Raw genomic sequence first — 15,120 nt, forward strand, 5'->3', positions numbered from 1 at the left:
AGTGTGTATATATTTCAAGGACATTTTTAAAGTTTATAAAAAAAGTTAGGAAATGAACTGGAAATACACATATATGCTTTTATTTTTAGAGGGAGGGTAGATATACTATTTTGCAGCTCCTATTCTCGCCCGATTGAAACAAAATTGGTGTTGCATTTACGTATCCGATTGAAGCATTGCCGTCTTGTTGGAGATGGCCTAACTGTGAAATATTAATGTGTACTTATGTTAACATTCTCCCTCAGTAACAAATTATGCAAGTAAAAAATCCAAATAGTGGTTAATCTATTTCAAATAATTAATTAAATGAACTCCTAAAATTTTAGGATTAAAGATTGTACACTCCATTAGCTTCATTTTTTTCAAGTTTTTTTATCTTCACAAACATGACAAGAAAAAAGTTAACCAAAAATACATTTTAAAGACACCCCCAAAAAAATCTAAGAAACAAACTATCAATGGTATAGAATATAGACCATCAAATATATCCAAATACATGAAATGAAATAGAAATAACACATAAAGTCAAAATTCGTGTAAGAATCAAAAGCAGACCTTAATACCTTTATTTTTGTATCATTAGATCATTTATATCATATTTGACATGATTCATCCTCTTTTGTTCATTCTTTTAAATCAACATTTTTATCGAAAAAAATTAGCACTACCTTTTACAATAATTGACTTTTCGTTTTTAGGACATCTCCAATCGGACTGTAAATGCAAAATGTAGCTCCAATTTTTGCTACAACCGAACGACAAACGGTCCTGTAAAATGAGAATGTAAACTCTCTCTAGAAAGAAACGCATATATGCGTATTTCCTGTTCATCCTGCATAATTTTTATAAAATTTTAATTAAGTCATTGAAATATATAACTATTTTAATTTAAATATTAAACTTATTTATACAAATTATTTGAAACATTTGATTTGGTCCTTTAATTTTTCATTTTAAAATAAAAAATTAAATTATTTTTTAAATATATAATTAATCATTAAATTGTATTATACTTAAAATTTTATCTAATTTATTTTATATTTTATATTTTGCGTTATATTTTATAACTTAAATTTTATAAATTATAAATTTATAATTTTAAATAATACGAATAAACATAGAAAATACATTTAAAAAAGCAATTATCCGTAAAAAGATATATAATTAATTTTATCTTAATTTTATTAAAAGAATAAGAAAAGGTTGAAGTTAAATAGGTAAAGTTGATAAATATATCAATAATATTAATAAAGTTAAAAAGTTATTATAAGAAAGAAAAATTCTAAAAATGTTTTTTTTAGTTTGAAAATAAGTTTTTTAGTTGGAGATGAATTAGTATTAATGCGACATTTATTTCCTTTTAGATTTGAAAATGAATTTATAGGTTTAACAAAACTAAATAGTATTAATTAAGATAAGTATTGACAAACATTTTCTTTGTGACATAAGTTACCTCAGTCGATTTCATTATTATTATATTTTTGCCGAGGTTTTGTTTTCTATTTTTTTTACATAAATATTTGAAAACACTTATATTCGAAACTGTATTTGAGTTTTTTAAAATTAAAATATTAATTTAAATAGGATAATATTCTGATTTATACTTTAAATATGGTTATTAATAAGTTTAATAATATTTTTTTCTTTCAATCTCAACTTTTTTTTAGAAAAAGACTTAAAGTCATTTCATTAAAAAATTTCAAAAAGCAAAAAATGAAACGAGTTTATGTATTTTCCTAAACAAGCATAAAAAAATTTAGTTCGTAACAGTCTTAAACAAATGAATCACAGAACACACAAATAATTAAAGCGTTTATCTAACTAAAAAAATTTTCGTTCTCGTGACTTTTGAATGTGATTTTTTAGTTCCAGTTTAGTGTTCAGTTTTGCTCAGTCATGGGTATTCGTCTCAACGTTTGTAGATTTATGTTGTTGTCGAATACTATGTCTTCCCATGTCTCATCTACACTTTTTCTTATGCTTGAGTGCACCCTTGTGTTCCTTTCTTGCCATATGTGGTAGACGATTGTACCGAAGTCGCTTTTGAAAACACTTGACTTGAAACTTTTCCCCTTTGCTTTGTGTATGACTTCCTTTTTGATCTCTTTCCATTATGTAGGCAGGCTAACCATTTCCATTCTTCTGACAAACTTTTCCCATAGATTCGATGTGTAAGGACAATAACCAAATAAGTGATCTATTATATTTTCATTCCCTTCACACAATAGACAACTTGGATCCGGAATTTTCATATACTTCCTAAAGCGATCTCTCGTGTTTAGCCTTTCCCAAAATGCAAGTCATATGATGAATTGGTGTCTCGGGATAACCTTTGACGACCAAACAAGATTAGCTCAATCTACTGTTTGCTCCTTCTCTCGGATGGTGTTCCACATTTTACTTGAAATCATCTTCCCGCTTTCCTCGGTTTTCCATCGGTGTAAGTCTGTTCTTTCGTTGAATTGAATGTTACTAATATGTTCGAGAATGCGTTGCCCCACTGATATTCGTCTAAGGAGCGAATTCTATAGCTCGTCTTTAATGTCTCTGATCTTGGCAGCTAGGCAGTCCCGTTTGATCCTTATGTTTCTAAAATCCTCTTTATTGATTAGCGATTGGTACTCATACCAGGGATCATGCCAAAACAGTGTGTTTCTACCGTCTCCCCAACTAATGTCAAAAAGTCTTGCAATATTGTTTCTTAGCTTAAGGATTTTCTTTAACGACCAAACACCTAATTCGTGTTTCATAAACCGGGTGTGGACTCACTTGCTCCAGAGTGATTCTTGTTTGCTCTCGATGACCCATAAGTGCTTATATGTCAATGCTTTATTCCATTCAACACAGTTCTTGATCCCTATGTCGCCTTCTTCCTTTGGTTTGCAAAGTGCGGTCCACTTAACCTTCTTCCCGCCTCTCCTGCTGCTTTCCTAAATAAAATTTCTCATTAGCACGTCAAGTTCTTTCATTACCTTATTCGAGATCAAGCTATTACCATGCTTTTGACCAGCTCAATTTTTCGAGCGTATGTAAGTTTCTTTATTGCCCAACCAAAAATTGAGTTCTTCACTTTCTCGATCAGTGGTCTGCAGTGCAAGATTTGGATATGTTTTTCCGTGAGTGATATGCCTAAGTATCTTACCGGGAAGCTTCCTTCTGCAATTTTCATGATGTTGTAGATGTTTGCTTTCGTTTCCTCTTTTACTCCTACGTAGAATGTCAAGCTCTTGTTCTCGTTGATAGTCAAACTTGTAACCTCAGAAGAAAAAAAATGTTAGTGCAACTCTTACAGTTTTTAAGGAATTAACGTCAGCATGCGCGAGAATGAACAAATCATCAGCAAAACATAAATGGGTCATCTCCTCCTCCTCACAGAATGGGTGGAAGATGTATGGTTGATTCTTTCAGAACGTCGCAAAGACGCTCTCAAAGATCGCCATGATGACGACGAAAAGGTAAGATGATAGGAGATCTCTCTATCGCACACCGTTTTCACCCTTGAAGTAGTCTCTATGGATCTCATTGACGCTAACTAAAAAACGAGAGGTAGAAATGCATTGCATGATCCATTTTATAAAAATCATGAAAAAACCCGATACGACCATAAAGTCCTGAATGGCTTTCCATTTTTTATATATCAAATTTGAAAGACACTCTCAAATATATTTTTCTCTTCCCATAACCTTTGAGGATGTTTTACATGAGCAGAATGATATGTGAGATAGTTCGACCGGGGAATGAATGCAGATTTATTTAAACTAACTATTTTACCAATGCCATTTTTAAATTGTTTTGAAATAATTTTTGAAATAATTTTGTAAATGACATTGCAGCATGAAATCAGTCTGAAATCTTGAACTTTTTCGGGAACTAAGGTTTTGGGTATAAGAGTCGGGACTGTAGTGTTTCACTACTTGAGCATCTTCATGTTCTTAAAGAATTCCAGAACCCCTTCTATAATATCATGACCCACAACCGACCAGTTTTCCTTGAATAATTGAGCATTAAACCCGTATGGACCTGTGCTTTTATTACCGTTGATGCTGAACATATCCTCTTTTACTTCATCCTGTGTGACAACCCTGATTAGATCTTGACTGTCTTCAATATAACCCTTTTATCAATAATCTAGTATAAGGTGTTCAAATGACTTGGTTGCGCTTTCTTTGTACTCATAAGCTTTTTATAGCAGTTGATGACAAAATCTTGTACCCCTTTCTGTCCCTGTACATATTCATCATCATCATTCTTTAACTTATAAATATTATTCCTCTAACCATACATTTCTGATAGAAGAATGCGGTATTCTTGTCACCGAGAGAAAATCAATTCTGCCTTAACTTCTATTTCACAAAATTCTCTTCTAATATGCTCAAATTTTCTAAAATTGCAAGGGAATCCAAGTAACTTGCTTTGGACTTCTTCTAACTCAATTCTGGCTATTTGGACTCGTTTGGAGATGTTACTGAACTTTTTTTGTCAAACTTTTTCAGTTTGATTTTTAGAAGTCTAAGCTTTTCTAAGACCCTGAACATGTTTGATCCCTCCACATTTTGGCCCACACTTTACCTAGTATATCTTTGAAATTATTACTCTCCATTTAGAAATTAAAGACTTGAAAGGACTTTTAAAGCTCTCCTTCTCCCAGAAGAGTTTGATAGGGCTATGATCCGGGATTTCAAGATTCAAAACGTGTAGTTGGATTCTCGGGAATTGAGAAATCCAATTCTCATTGAAAAGACTTCTATCAATTCTTCTTTTCCGAATATGTCCATCTCCTCGAGTTGATGACCATGTAAAGAAGTTCCCTGACTTGGTTGGTTCGATGCATCCTATGTATCTGATGCAATCCTTGAAGTTCAACAATCATATATTAGGTAATATCAGACTCCAGGCTTCGGTCAATTTTGCTCCTCGTAGCATTAGAATCACCAAGGACAACCCAAGGTTTATCTCCATCAATCCAGTTCCTAAGACAACTCTAGAGTAGTCTTCTCTCGGTACTGGAATTGCTACCATAGACGATAGCAAGTTGGAACTCAATTCCAATGATTTTTTCCTTGACCCCAACCAGTATTGTTTGATCATTGAAGAAAAGTGACTTGACTTCGGCAACCATTAGATCCCAGACAACTCAGATTCTTCAAGTTCTCGAGTTCGAATTATGAATGAGTTCCCAACTACTATCAACGCACAACATGCAAACCTTGTCAACATTATTACTTTTGACTTTCATTTCCAAAATCCTTGTGATTGTAACCTTCTGATTCTCAATAATTCTCTTAATTTCTTTGCATTTGAGAGGATCATTAAGACCTCTTATGTTCCATTTATGATATTCATGAATGCATATATGGGTTTGGTTTCTGCATTTCAAAACTGTCTTGTACTACATGATCTGTCTCATCATTAGTTAAGTCGTATGCATCACTGTCCTCACTGTCTTCAATGACTACAGATTGTGTTCTTTTAAATTCATACTCATCGATGATTGGATCTGTTGCATCTGGATCAACTTCACCAATGCTAGTAGCCCCTTCTTTCTGTTTGTGATTGTCCGCATGTTCTCTTCTGTTTGGCCTTTTTTGACTTTGGACTTCCTCACTGCTAGATTCTTAAGCAGTTCCTATTTTGATTTGACTCACTTCGGAGCTTAAACTTTCTACTTCAATATTTCTCTTGTTTAGGTTCAATTCTAAATTTTTAAAATTTTAAAGTATTTCTAGGTCACGTTCAATAGATTCAGCAAGAAATTCAACATTTTTGAGCCTTGGATTTTCTTGGTCATAGTCCAGAAAAGTAGTCTTATGTCCAATACTTCCTTGTTCATTTCTGATTCTTAATATATTCCGATCTATTCTTTTTTCTATCCTTATATTTCCAGCAATGTGAGGGTAACTCATGGCCTAGAGGTGTGGCTTTATGAGAACATTGAAAAGCTCGGTCTTGACCCTTGATTATGGCATTTTTAGCACCCTGGTGTAGCTTCTGGTTTTCTTGGTTAAGACATGGTTTACTTGCTTCATAGAGACCCAGAATTCCACGGTCCTAATCTACGTTTTGAGGGCTTAGGATTTCTCGGTTCAGATTATGAATCCCTCGGTCCTAATCCACAATTTGAGATGTTATCTGGCTATGGTTCTATTTTTCTCGGTCACTTATGGCTTGAGGATCTTGGTTTTCTTTATCAGGTTTAATTTTACTCTTCTCTTGGGATTAATGGTCTTTACAACATTGATTGATCTTTCCCGCATGGTTTTGACCAGTACTATTGGGTATCTCATCACTAGGACCGATGATAACAGTGTTCTCTTGGTTAGGATTGGATTTTTGGAACGCTGCACAGTTCGGACCGATAGTTTTGGTACCCTGAATAATTCCTTCATCATCTTCAACGTTTCCAATACCTTCTCAAACATGACCCACGAATGAACTCTGTTTTTAACCCAGACCCTATGTATACCCATACCCTTATTCTAACCCAAACCCTCAATACCCTCAGCCTGGTGTTGATCTTGACCCATAGCTAGCTTTTGATTCTGACTCTTAGCCTGGTGCTGATCTTGACCCATAACCGACGCTTGATTCTAACCCAGACCCTCATTTCTTTTAACCTTGTGTTGATCATAACCCTTAATACCAATATACATACCTTGATTATTACCACAACTTTGGTTCACAACATTCTTCTAGACCCTTATCCATTTCATCTTTTTTGTGATTTTCCTTTTAACCCTAATCTGGACTTTAGCTTTGTTCTGCTCTTGAATTCCAACTTTGTAACATTCTGCCTGTATAACTTCTTTAGTTTTAGCCTGAAGCTTATTACCTTCATTGAAAGTTTCTATTTGGACTTGGTTCGTTTTTTGATTATCTTCAGGAATATTAACATTGACAGATGCTTCTTGTGTTGTTCCAGTTCTGATGTTCTAATTACCCTTGTCGGTATCTTGTTCACTTCTTATAGCTGCATGATTGTTTAGATTGACATTTTGAGAATTATTCGTAGGGAATTTATTTGTTGAGTGAGTGAATGTATTGCAATTCACACATCTATTCGGACGCCATTCATACCTTGCACCAATTTCGAAAATATTTCACAGCCTATCATTAAGCTCCAGATTCAGCGGAAGAGAGCTTCTTGGGTGAATCTCAACGTTTACCCTGGCAAAAGAGGCTCTTTCGTAGCCTTCCATAGATGGATCAAACATCAGCGACATTTGCTACATAATTCGCATTTGTTGTCAGAATTGATACTATAAGGGAGAAATGAGTTAAAGTCTGCTTAATATTCTAAGAAAATGATAAAATGAACTTCTTGCTAAGAAAAAGATTATGTTCTAAGATCGGGATTCCTATTATATTAGATTTAGATAGAAGTATTAAAATCAGGCTCAGGACATAAGGATTAGTGGGCAATTGCCTTATTTTTTTTATAAAGGAGGAGAGGAATAGCTCATTAGATCCATGCCACTTCGAACTCCAAGTCTTAAGCGGCATCTACCTTGCCTTGCTCTATAGCCAAGGCCGGTCGAATTACACAAATGTGGAGGGATGTTCTTTAGATTGACCCATATCTGTTCAAGCCCGGGTGTTCTATGATTAGTGTTTAATTCCTCAATCCATTTGTATAGTTTAAAGCGTTGTCCCTCAATAAAAGTGTATTCGCTTTCGATGATTAGCTTGATTTTGCTTCCGTTTCTAAAAGATATGAAATACAATTTGTGGTCGTTAATTGTAATTCTTTCAAGTCCAGAACTTTCCCATTAATTCATAAGGGTTGTCTTCACGCCTAGATAAGGAACTTTTGTGTTGCCCATAAAGTTCCCAATAATAACAGAATCCCAAGCTTTCATGCATATTTCTTCAATTTTCGGAAGCAGTTCAAATCTGTATGGATAATGGGTGATTACTCTTAGGAACATAGTATCTATGTAGAATATTCCCTTCTCTGGATCAAGTGCAGCCCTATTACCCCAAACCTGGTCATTTTTCCATGTTTTATTTGGATTATTTCTGATAGTATACACTATCGTTTTGCTACACTTTGAGACCTCCCTCATGGTATTAACCGACCATTGGACTATCTCATCATATTAATCTTTGTTGAATTTGTTCTAGTCTTTTTGATAGTGAATATTGAACTGGATGTTCAATTGATCACTTCTTACTTTCTCCATAGTAATTTCCTGCTTCTTGATTTGTAAAAATAATTTCCTTAGTTGGTTCCTAAGACCTGTCAGATTAGCAATCTCATTTTTCTTCATAGACCAGGCGGGAGGAATAACAGTGTTGTTAGAAGGAGTTGTTGTATCTTTAGGAAGATTATCACCAACATTGCCTTTGTTTTCATTACAATCAACAACAGGGATTGTAGTGACTGATGGAATCGTCTCCTTAGTACTATCGCTTTTTGCCTAGTTAGGTTGATCAGCCCATCTAACTCTTTTGTCACCTGAGTTTCTAATAACCTCAGTCCTTCCTATCTTCATTAGAATGTCATCATTTTGTGTCTTATTTTTTCCTTGGTCAGCAGTTTCTTGTTCTTCAACAGGAGTCTCTTCTTAACCTATCAACTTGGCCAGTTCTGAAATTCGGACCGATATTTTTATCATTCTCGGTTGTAAGAGAACCGAGTTTTATGGGACCCTTGGTCCTAATTTCTGTATCGGGCTTTGTTGTAAATATCTTAGCTTTCTCATGTGCTCACCTTTTGTTCTCATATTATGATCCATACCAACTTCAGATTTAGACCTAGAATTAATTTCGATTGTCACATTTTCAAGTCTGAATCCAGAATCCTCAGCATACGGTTTAAAAATATCAGTTGAAAGACCAATAGTTACATCGGTCCTAGTTTCAGCATTTGAATTTGTAAAATCTCATGAGTCTTTTCATAAGCTGCATTCTTGCATTGTAGTTCTACGTCTTGACCCTGAGCTGCATCAATACCAGACCCGATTGTAATTTCGATCGAATCAGTTTCTAACATAGACCCATTTTTCTCAGTTTTTTTTCACATTTTGACCGTTAATATCAAGATTTTCCTCGGTCGAAACCCTTGATTTCTTACCATTAGACCAATCATTTCTACAATTTCAATAGCTGATTCCGCATCCAATGTTGATTGATCTGCTTGACTCAGCAATTTCAGACCCCATAACTTCAGCACATTTGCTTTTATTTTCGTCAAAATCTGCATTTTTTCTCTTTGCTTCTGCCATCTCGTTCTTGACAAATCGATATTCCAAAATTGTGTTCTCAGTTAATTAGTTTATCTTAACAAAATTATATTAAATATAAACAAATGTCACATCAAACAGTAATTCTTCTCCAACCAAAAAACTCATTCTCAAACCTAAAAGAATATTCTTATAATATTCTTTCTTACATCAACTTTTATAACTTTTTAATATCACCCATATATTTTACACACTTATAAATTACACCACAATATTATAATATCATCCAAAAATTTTAAACTTAAATATAAATTAATTATAAAAATTTATTAAAAATTCAAAAATTACAATACACGAACACAAAAAAATACATATGAGATTGAAATAAAAAATTATTTCGTACAAATAAAAAGGAGATAATTAATAATTATATAAATAAGCTTAATATAAAATATAGGATAAAAATAAAATATAAACTAATAAAACATATAAATAAATAAAACATATAAACAAATTAAAATATAAATAAATTAAAATATAAATAAAATATATAAATTAATTATATAAATAAGTTTAATATATAAAATTGATGAAATAAAAGTTCAAGGTTAAAACGTAAAAAAAAATATATATACGATCTGCTACAGGAGCAACGTATTTGGAGAGGGAGAATGGGATATCTCATTTCTGATTTCCGTTTTGCGTACTATTAGAGTTGCTATCCCATTTTAGGTTTATTTTGCAGCTCCATTGGAGAGGCTCTTATAGGGCTATCAAATAATGATAAGTGATAACCTCCAAAAACATGTGTGCCGATAATAAAATTGCTTAAACACGGTCATGATAAGTGATCTCTTCTCATAGAGTTAGTCTGGTCCAATGTGGGACATTATGCAAAGAAATTAACACAATTTTAGGGGTAACTTTTTCCTTCTCTCCTTCCTAATTATCAATTATATACATATTTTGTTATAAAGTTTTAATAGTTACTCTAACCTTTCTCTCAATAAATTTTTTTAAGTTTCGATTTTCATTAAAACAAAATCAGTTCTAACATATTAATTTAATAGATTAAAAAATATATATTTGTTTCACATTTTAATTTTCTAAATTTTAAAACAAAAAATCATTCAACATATTAACTTATTCAATTAAAAATATATACCAATTCAAAATGTTAACTTACTAATTTTTTTATAAAAAAAGACAGAGATATTTTAACCTTCTAAATTAAAAGAATAAAATTATCGATTAAAAATTTTAATCATGTTTTAAATAATAAAATAATAAGTTATTTTTGTTTAAAAAAATATACATTTTAAAATTATAATTATGAAATAAAAAGAATAGAATAAAGAACTATAAAAATTAACAAGAAATAAATAAATTATATAAATGCATTCAGAAGAGCTCTTTGTCCGACAGTACTAGGGTCGAACGCGGGCGATCTGCGTAGCTAGCGGTGGGCAACTGGAGTGAATTCGAAACCTGAGATTTGCTGCTAATCGGTGTTCTGTTCGTCTATCTAATCTACGGTATGTTTAATGTCTACTACTGATCAGAATTCATTTTATGCGCATGATCTATCTATCAATTTATAAACACGTCTCTACTTTTCACCATCTATATTCATTCATATTGAAACTTCCATGCATTTTATCAACGATTCTTCCATATTCTTGACTTGTTCTGTTGTTTCTATAACTCTTTTGATGATCACATTTGCTATCTATCTATGCATGCACATTGCATATATACTCAAGTTATATCATGTCAATTCAAAGCATATATAGTTGAGCAATATGTTAGTTGATGTATAAAAAAGAGCAGATCAATCTTGTGTATTATTTAGCTGTGCTTTTGGCAAGGATATGCCAATACTGACCTACATAAATACTTCTTTCATAAACTTAGCATCATTATACCTCTCTATTCATTGTGTTATAGGAAAACCAAAAGGCATAGGCAGCAGGCATACCTACAGAAATAATTGCTAAATATGCAAATAATATGCTACAAAAAAAAAATATGTTATTTTTAAAAGTTTTCTTTGTGGAACTGAAAGCGGGTGCTTGTGTTTTGGCTAAATTCTCGGCAGAGATCCTTCAATTGTTGAACAAGTGTAGCACTTCCACAGTAGAATACACCTTCAAACACACAAAACAAACTTCTTATTCATTTCTAACAGCCTCAAAGAAGCGATACTACAAATAGTGGTTTTTACTCACCAATTCGTGAGGCCGCATGTGCAGTTGACAATTGAGTGAACACCTTTCTCCAATTGGGTCTTGCAAAATGTGTTTTTATCTGTTGGAAATCCATGTTAGATGTTAAACTATTAGGAATTCATGACATGGATTTTATATTCTTACCCGGCTTTCTGAAACGACATCCACTCCATTCTTAGCATGTTGGAGGGATTGCACCAAACAGATGAGAGCAGATCGAACATCTCCTTCTTCATATACACTAGTCAAGTAACTGTGCATTTCTATTATATTCTGCATCATCAAATATACATCAACGAAATGGTTGTAGTGAGCGAGCTTGAGATACATTTGCAAATACCAAAATAAGACAACTCTTAGTTTTGCTGAACTATTTTCTTACATCGCGATCATAGTCTGCTATGTCATCCATGACTCCTTTGAACCAGTCAAATGATCCTTGTTCCCTTGTCACCCAGTAGAAATATACTCTTTTTGGTCCACTTTTGTTGTCTTCTGATGGCTGAGCATGTTCCATTTCCTGCATTAGTTTCAACAAACCATGTTTTTTTAGCTGATTTCCCTCATCATGTGTAACTATATATTGATCAAACTTCAAACTTACTGGGTCCACGCCACTTGATTTGACATGGTTGAGGATATCTTTGATTATGCTAATCATAGGAGTTGCTCCAATTCCCAGGCCAACGAGCAAAAGAATGTCGTACTTCTCAAAGCTTTGTGCTGGGGCTCCATAGGGCCCTTTTATGTAAATTCTTGGATACCTGCTTAATGGAGGAGACTATAAGGTCCAGATCTTAAAAGTTAAATTATATGATTAGTTTCATGTAATATTCTTTTCACCCTTCTTGTGTCTCTTCAAAGTTTAAGCCAGTAAATGCTTTAGTTTCCATTCTGACCAGCCCCATCCTTTCTTGTGCAGTCGAAGCTTCACAAACCTGAGGATTATAAAAATTAGGGGAAAAGGTTCAAATAACCTTCAACTTTTGATTGGCTCTAATAGTCAATCTTACTTGTACACTAGGGTAATAACCCTCTTTCTTAAAATAATCTCATTCCGTTAGTATCCCAACTGTGGTTTCTTGGATGGTGTTGAAATAAGCATGTGAAAGTTCAATGAGTCAATCAAAAGTTCAACAGTCTATTTGTATCTTTTGTGCAACTTAAATGGATTATTTGAGAGCATGTTCAAACCAGGAAACAATATTCACCTGTTCAAAACGATTCTTCAGTTCATTGGTCCAGTCACCTAATGCACGGATGTGAACACTCAAATAGTCATCTCCTGGTGCAGAAGTGATGGAGAACGGGTGCCTGTACAAGTTGTTTAGCTGATAAGTAGATTTTTGACTGATGAAACAGAAATTAAGATCATATAATTAGTTCATCATTTAATTACCATTCAAAACCAGATATATCTGGGCACTTGACAAAGAGATACATCCCACTTTTATACTTGAATCCTTTAGGCTTGCTCATGTGCAGTGCTAAGACATTTCCTCTGTACACTATACCCTGCACAGTTTTTTTACCCAAAAAAATTAGAGAAATGTAGCTCATTCGTGTTCACTTAGGCAAAATTTTGGAAGCGGTTTTGATGCAAACCTTGATGACTGTAACACGATGATCTTTATCATTGACAGATGGAAGGATTCTCTCGCCAGCATACAAAAGTATAGGTACTGCCACATACATCCATGTCTGTAGAGCAATGAAGTACTTAAGTTTGCAAGGGCATGTATAGAAAAGATTATCCATTTGGAAAACACTTTATGAATCTGAATCCGGATTATCCAGATTCAGATTAGAAACCGTGAATATTTTTTTTATTAAGTCATTTAACCCATTTTCCTAACCCCAATCCAAACATTTGTTTTCCATATATTAATATGTTTGTTGATGGTAACTCACCGTTTTCTTGTACCATTGGTGGGTGAGAAACAGGAAGTATCCATGAATGATGAAAAGGATATAGACGATGACCAGCAAGTGATGTGCATACCAAAAGGCATTGAATCCAGCCAAATGGTGCAAGGGCCATGGCAATTTTATGACGTTCCTCCTGAATGAATGGGTAGCCAAGGTGAAGATAAAACTCATCAGAATAATCATAAGAACGCCAGTTACACCCGGAATGCTCTCAAGAAGCTCTTCGTAACTAGGTTGCTTGTAGTTAAACGCAGGCCCAAGAATCCTATTGAATTTGATCGGTGAGCATGATTCTATTCTCGGAAAGTCACAAGTCACATGCATCAGCGTATGAATAAACGTTCCGATCACAATAGCAAGAGCAACTATCTTGTGGAAGTTGATGTTATCGTCGAAAGGAACGAAACGTCCAAGGAACGTCTCGCGAAGAGTCGTTAGTGTTCTTCGGCAAACAGGTAAGAGAATAAGAGCCATGTTGAACTTGAGAATCTCGGCAGCACCTTTGGCGAAACAGATACAATAACCCATGACTTCAAACACCCCTTTATGCCGGTATTCATTGAACTTCCAACTGAACAGGGCTATGTTTATGGCCAACCAAAATGTAAGAATCAATACCCTCTTCCAATTATCTTGAATTGCTTCCTTAGCAATCGAGAAGAATTTGCTGACCGGAGTTCTGTATCGTCTGGGAATCATGGTTCTCGCCAGCGTTTTCGTTCTCCTGGCGATGGTGTCTTTGTTGCTCTCGACGGAAGTGGATCCTACCATCTCCCTCAGTAGAATCTCGAGCTGTCTCATCTGTTATCGCAATAAAAGAGAAGCTCAATCGAAAAAGTCTTGTCTAAAAGATCAAAATGTTCGAGTTTCGGATACCTCTATGTGGCCTAATTGATCTGGGTCGAGTTCTTCCATGATTAAACTTGCGTAAGTTGCTGCGTGTTGCTTGAAATTCGACAGCTTGTTTGCGGCTGCGCTCATTATGATCACTTCCTTGACTTCTTCTTCCGATAACTGCCCGTCTCCATTCTTGTCACACCTGAGTAGTGTTGTTATTATTATGATTTACCCGGTTCCATAAACGTTCAAAAGGCCATGTTCACTACTTACATGTCGAAGAAAATTTGGAGACGGGCATCAACATCTTTATTAGACATGTCTTCCCAGAATTCTCTCATGTTTTGAATTGTGATTCCTTCTTCAACATCGATTCCTCTGCGCCTTGCCAATGCCTCGAACAATTCTCCAGCAAATTCCTTACTGTCTTTCATTCCTTTGGGGGAAGAAAGTTTTAGATATATAAGAGAATAAGATATCAAGTAAGAAAAGAATTAGAGGTTTTAGTTAGTTAGTTAGTTACCAATGCAGGCTCCAAACATGTCTTTGGAGAGTCGTCCTTGAACTGCAAATAGATTAAACTGTTTCTCGATCTTCTTCCAACCGTCTCCTTCCTTACCTGCTGTCATATCGAGGAATCTTATACTCTTGAATCCCCTTTCAGCTCCGGATTGTGTTCTAGACATCTTAGGACGGTTTCCATGCTTAACCGAGCTTATTACCTTTGTAGATGACGGAGTTGTTTCGATATGAATGGAGATGTCGTCATCGGTTTTTTCAACCTCGAGACCCTCTAGAATCCATCTCACCGAATTGTCTCTAGATTCCATTGTCAATCTTCTTCTTCTTCTTCTTGGTTCTCTAGAGGTGGGATTTTAGGACATGCAGAGAAAGGGAAGAATGGTTTATTTTTTCATTTGAAAAAAGGGAATTAAGGGTGTATT

The 15,120-nt window shown here is 34.3% G+C and overlaps 1 protein-coding gene across 1 annotated transcript; it reads right to left on the minus strand.

The window, feature by feature from the left end:
* Positions 1-11,152: 11,152 nt before the first annotated feature.
* On the minus strand, positions 11,153-15,006 carry LOC124921486 (putative respiratory burst oxidase homolog protein H). Its single transcript, XM_047462155.1, has 13 exons — positions 14,700-15,006; positions 14,450-14,612; positions 14,216-14,378; positions 13,322-14,140; positions 13,016-13,111; positions 12,810-12,925; positions 12,622-12,724; positions 12,254-12,348; positions 12,015-12,174; positions 11,793-11,930; positions 11,555-11,683; positions 11,411-11,489; positions 11,153-11,329 (listed from the first exon to the last, which is right to left on the minus strand). The coding sequence occupies exons 1-13, from the start codon at positions 15,004-15,006 to the stop codon at positions 11,220-11,222; spliced, it is 2,478 nt and encodes an 825-aa protein (XP_047318111.1). The 3' UTR covers positions 11,153-11,219.
* Between the last annotated feature and the right edge of the window lie 114 nt (positions 15,007-15,120).

This window comes from Impatiens glandulifera, chromosome 1 (genome assembly GCF_907164915.1).
Source record: "Impatiens glandulifera chromosome 1, dImpGla2.1, whole genome shotgun sequence".
Classification (NCBI taxonomy): Eukaryota; Viridiplantae; Streptophyta; class Magnoliopsida; order Ericales; family Balsaminaceae; genus Impatiens; species Impatiens glandulifera.

Excerpts from the sequence above, each read along its gene's own strand:
- LOC124921486 (XM_047462155.1), bottom strand. The coding sequence starts at position 15,006 with ATGGAATCTAGAGACAATTCGGTGAGATGGATTCTAGAGGGTCTCGAG. Across the intron at positions 14,379-14,449 it reads CTCCAAATTTTCTTCGACAT|GTGTGACAAGAATGGAGACG; the intron begins GTAAGTAGTGAA and ends AACACTACTCAG. Across the intron at positions 13,112-13,321 it reads ACCAATGGTACAAGAAAACG|ACATGGATGTATGTGGCAGT; the intron begins GTGAGTTACCAT and ends ATTGCTCTACAG.